Below are 5,623 nucleotides of genomic sequence, written 5' to 3'. Positions count from 1 at the left end.
TTACTTATAAATTATATATACTTATATAAGCATTATACTGATCAGACAGTAAGCTGATTCTAGAAAGTGAGAGGCTTCCTTTAGCCTGTATTGACAAATAAAACTAGCCTGCATAACATCCTTAATAAAAAGTCTTACTTTTATTTTAAAATGGTAAGTTCTCACACTCTTCCCAAGGCAGAATGGAATACAGAATATCCTGCAACCAACAAATAAGATAAACAAAAAATTCAGATATGGTGGGAAGGTGAGAGGCTCTGTAAGTCTGTGTTGGCAGCAACGTGAATTCTGTCTTGTGCATATTGTTTCCTTCACTCTGTATCACAAGTTCATTTGATAACTTTAGATGATTTAATTCTCTTTATATCATAGCTCTGCAAAATCAAGGTCCCATCTCTGAATTTTCCAACTTGTCCTGCAGGCCAAATGCTAGGCACCGATTTCTTCCTTTTGGCCTTCCTGAAATAGGATGAGGGGAAAAAAAATATAAACAACAGAAACTCATGAAAACACTTAGTATATCTCCTATTTATGCAATCAATGTTTGGTATTATGCAACATAAAAATCATAGCAGGTAACAACCCCAGAACATTTACTATCTGTGCAACCATTCAAAATTTGCTGCACATTACAGAAGAATTACATTTTTAAAAGTTTAAAAACACAAAGACTTGGTCAGAGAAAGATGGTAAAAAGTACATTTCAGTGACACTGCTACACTAGGATTAAGAATGCCACTTCACCTTTCAAGCCTCTGTTTACTGTAGCTTGTGTTTTTTGCAGAAATTATGTTTTAGGGAAATGCTCAGATTAAGTGGCATATCCCGGGTCTGCACACAGGGATTTCCGTCCAACTCACCTTCAGCTGCAGTCTTAGACACTACAGGGCAGAACTGACATATCTTCAGTTAAGCTGTGTAACTACAGCCTCTGAAACTGCTAGATACAGAGCAACATGGCCACTCTGTGACTGAGATCTTCTGCAGCTGGAGTTCCTTCCGCTGTGATCTACACAACTTTTGGTACAAGACTGTGCAGTTATGTAAGGGAGATATACAGGGGAGGCTACACCAAAGCATGTTAACTTTAACCACATTAAAAATGGCTCACCTGTCCTTCTGCCCTTTCTTCTTCTTCTTCAGAGAATCACCTTTATGTTCCTGTTTTTAAAAACAGGTATTTTAGTGGAAAAGGAGCAGAGCATCTTAGCTGAAAACATCTGAACAGAAAACCTGCGGTCGTATTTGCTTCACAGAGCTGCAGGCATTTAAAGCAGGTTGGGAAACCTCCTGACAGGCCAAGTGATGCAACGCATTACAGAGGCAGGGCTGGGAGTGCCCAGAGCCCTTCCTGTCACCTGAGGGGCAGGACAACCTTCTCATGGCCAGCATGCTGCCCCTGCCATGTGAGAAGGCACAAATCCAGCCACATGGGGACAGGCTCGCTCCTTGGGCATGTGAGAGATCCTTGCGTCAAAAGACGCGGACTTGCCACCAGGCAGGTGTGCCTAGACACTGACTGAACATATCTGTCAAGAACAGGGCTCAGCTGAGTCTGGCCATGCCCTGGATGCAGGGGAAGTAGCTCTGAGAAAGAGGGTGGCAGGAAACAGGCTGGTAGAGCAATTACCCGCCCTGCAGCCTGTTCCCACCTACACGAGAAGACTCCATAGGGATGCAGGGAGTAGGCTTGGAGCCAGATGGGCCGTGCCATCTGAACAACAGAATCCTCAACCTCACTTTAAATGAGCAAGATCCTAGATGGAATTGTGCTGATATAAAACCAGCTGAAGATCCGGCTCTCTGTGGTTAGACAACATGCAACAAACTCTAATTGAAGGCAATAATTTTTCCTTTAAGAGGCAAGGAAAAAAAAAGCAAGCCCAACATGCTAATTTTGTGTCATCAGTCTATCCGCCTCAAAAGATGAGGCAGTGAAACCCACCACAACACATGATTAACTCTTGTGCCCTTCATACTGTGCACAACCAGTTTTAACTGCCAAGATTAGTCCTGCTGGAGCCAGGAGCTCATTCCACAGGGAGCAGCAGGTGTCAAACTCGGGCACTCCACCTGCACCCGAGGCGTTACCTGTCAGGCTCTTGGGCTAGCTCTTACATGCTGCCTTTTTATACAGAAATTTTCACACTAACCTTTCCCTTATCGTCATCCTTCACTGTTTTTTTCTCTTTCATTTTCTCTTGGTAAGTCTTGTAGTTCACATGTTCCTTTTTGGGGGGCTGCAATCAAGATTGGGAGGGAGACCACTGGTGAAATTTTCAAATAGGTTCATAAAAATATTCATGCACTTGCAAGGACAATATTTTTCAGGTGGTGGTGGGGAAAAATCAGAAATGGCTTATTTCCTTTCAGGTGAGAGGAAGGGACTTAAGAGATGTACGGTAGACACACAGAAACTGTTTCTTGGTGGAGACAGTAAAGAGGAAAGTTTATGCTCTATCAGTCCTACCCACAGGCACACTGAGCAAGAAAGAAAACACATACCCCACCCCCAAAGACCTATATTTTTTGTCTTTTATATTACTGATGATAAAACTAAAAAGTTTTCTCCATCTTTAACTCACTGGGAGACTGAAGCTTTAAAAAGCAAGTCCATCCCTCCCTCCAACAATTTAGTTTTGAATGGCCTGATTAAAAATGTGTAGAAGTTGTTTTCCACCCCAATCAGTCATATTTCACATATACAACAACTCTAGTAACACAACTACACTCTTTTTCCAAATGTCTACAGAAAACAGAAAAGATGGAATAGAAAATGTAAGGAGAATGTAAACAACAACAAAAAAAAAACGTAAAAGTGGGAGAAGGGCCAGGGCAGAGGATCTTGTGTTTTAAGAAAGTGGTACCAAAACCCCACAGTATTTTTTACCACCTTCCTGCACTGTCAGAGCTGGGTGACTGCCCAGCACAGAGCAAGCACTGATTACCTTGGCCCCCAGCATGACAGCACGCTCCTGTTCCCATACGCGCTGCTCCTGCTTGTTGTAGCCAGTGATCCCAAACTTGTGCACTTCCAGACGAGCCTACAACATGAGAGGAAGCTGCCAGCATTTCATAATTTGCCCAACCTGTTGTAAAATATCACTTGACAGACCACAAGAAAGTCATACTCCCAAAGAAACCCTGTCTAATACCTCAGATCAGCTATAAAATCAAACTGAGTCTGTAGCTATACTACAGAACAGCTGACCACTGTCCATCTAATCTCTGGATAGTGTGGACTGTCAGGGGGACAATTTTTGATTCTCCTCATTTCACATGAAACAACACACAAAATGGACTTCTCTATGTAAAAATAGATCATGTTATGCTGCACAATGAAGAACAATTAAATGTCCTACCCACAACACCCAATGTTTACAGTGTTCTCATTCCTTGGCTGCTGAGAACTTGACCAGTGAAAACCAAGGATGGGGAGATGGTGAAAGCAGTTTGACTATACATGTATGTATAGTTGACACTGTACAGTACTCTGGCAAAAACAGCAGTGAATTCATAATCTTTTTTAAATCAGTGGTTAAATCCTCACTGTCCTGAGCAGTACAAAGCTCCACAAAGAACCTCCAGTGAGAGATTTCACTTGATCAGAGCATGTCCATGAGCAGATATCAGGCACATAAAATAACTTGCACAGACCTGTAAATGAATCAGTATCTAACTCCCTTCCAGCCAAAACATTCTATGATTCTAAGGCCAGTGCTAGTTACACATGTATAAGAAGAGATGAGAAAAGACAAATACATAAAAGTCATCTGCTGTTTGAAAACTAGATGCCAACACACGTTTTGTCCCTCCCACATGGGATCAGAAATCCAAGGTGAATACCATGGGCCTGAAAGAATTAAGCTAAACATTATGGTTACTGACACAGCTAACATACAATGATCCTCCCAAAATTCTCATTGAAAGATTAGAAAGAAAGGCCAGAGTTGGACCATTCCTCTCCTCACACAGAACAGTTGGCAACAGCCAGCCTGTTATCCTGTGGCATGGCATGCAGCCAGAATTACCTGTTAGGAAATCCTCACCTACATGAGAGAGCCTTTTCTGGAACTGTTTCCCATCAGTCCCACTGTAGCTTTCCCAAAGATATCAATAGACATACCTACACACTAAAATAGTGAGATTAAATAGGTCATGCTGACTTACTTTTTCAAAGTTAAATTCTTGTTTTTTCACGTTTTTCTCTTCATCCACTATTTTGGTCTATAAGCAAACAAAAACATTTCAAATTAATATAACAAGTAAGACCAGTTTAAATGCAGATAGTGATTTTTTTTTTTTTTGGAAAACAGTGAAATGTACAAGGAGTTGTAGGGAAGAGCATACATCTTTCCAGCAGTATCTTTTTCTAACTTTAACAAATTCATGTAATAAAAGAGACATTCTCAATGGCATTTAAAAGATGTAGGTATTATAGGGTCTTACTGAACAACCTTGCACAATTTACACAGTACCATTATAGCACAGCACATACAGAATCATGGAATCACTTAGGCTGGAAAAGACCTTCAAGATCATCGTGCCCAACCATAAGGGGGTGTGGAGGGAGGGTGGAGGCTGTAGGCGGGTCTGGATCATCTACTAACACTTAAAGAGAGTTTTGTAATTCAGAAAGATATTAATAGCTGCAATTAATTTTTATAAATTCAAGTATCAATTACATTTTATAAGCCAGCAAGTGCCACATGTGAGCTATGCGTTACGTGCATTTTCATTTCCAAATCCATACCAAACTGCTAATGCAGGACAGGACACAAACTTTTAGTCAGTTTGAGACAGAGAGCACAGTGGTAATAGCACACGTACCAGTAGCTGGTGGCAACACACAGAACAAGCTTAACTCACAACTGCAGGGACACATCTCAGTGCACATATCCAGCTTAACTCCTGCAAGAGAAGCGGCTCCAGAGGACGCCCCGGCAGCACACGGCAGAGCCCACCCAGTACTGTTTAAAGAAACTGCTTGCTCAAAGTGAGGTCAGTGAAAACTACATCTTTTCTACTCTGCCACTCACACAGAGACCTCCCATCAGCTGTTCTCCGTCTGGAGGGGAACTCTCCAAGGGAGACAGACCGTATCCTAGGGAGAAAAAGCAGTGCAGGATGCCCAGGGAATGCTCCGTGCCTGCTCGCGATGGGAGCGCCCCACACGGGACACCCCAGTAACGAATCTCCCAGGGTTATCTCAGATTGCCTTTGACTCCTGATTTCAGGGAGGATGTGTGAAGCCATCTCCCTGAGAGGATGCCCTGCCCACTCCCAAGTGTGCCAATGCAGGCCGGCAGCAGGGACACTGCAGTCTGCTCAAGAGCAGCATCTTTCCCCGTTTGCTCTCGTGGACACTATCCCCTCTAAAGAGGCAAGGGTACTATGTAAAATATTAAACTGGAACCTGAACACTTTTAATGCATTTCCTTTTCAGTCTCTGGGATGCTGAGTCACAGGTTCAGGTCCCAGGGTTACACCAGGGCTTCCCTCTGCATCCAGCAGAGCCAGCCCCAAACTTCTCTCAACTCTGCAAAAGCTTCTATATAAAATCGTCTTATTTCAGCCACAAATAAACCTGGTTATTTTCAGTGCCTTTCACTAACAAGCCTAA

The 5,623-nt window shown here is 42.7% G+C and overlaps 1 protein-coding gene across 1 annotated transcript; it reads right to left on the bottom strand.

The window, feature by feature from the left end:
* Positions 1 to 329: 329 nt before the first annotated feature.
* On the bottom strand, positions 330 to 4,227 carry LOC103770048 (chromosome unknown open reading frame, human C1orf131; the record flags this gene model as incomplete). The annotated part of the gene is made up of 5 exons (XM_008937296.1): positions 330 to 459; positions 1,112 to 1,161; positions 2,154 to 2,240; positions 2,949 to 3,044; positions 4,171 to 4,227. Coding segments are annotated over 5 exons (420 nt in total), but the record flags the coding sequence as incomplete, so codon positions are not given.
* Between the last annotated feature and the right edge of the window lie 1,396 nt (positions 4,228 to 5,623).

This window comes from Merops nubicus, unplaced genomic scaffold (genome assembly GCF_000691845.1).
Source record: "Merops nubicus isolate BGI_N331 unplaced genomic scaffold, ASM69184v1 Scaffold53373, whole genome shotgun sequence".
Classification (NCBI taxonomy): domain Eukaryota; kingdom Metazoa; phylum Chordata; class Aves; order Coraciiformes; family Meropidae; genus Merops; species Merops nubicus.
Note: the sequence above shows the minus strand (reverse complement) of the source record. Positions and strands in the feature narration are given on the sequence as shown.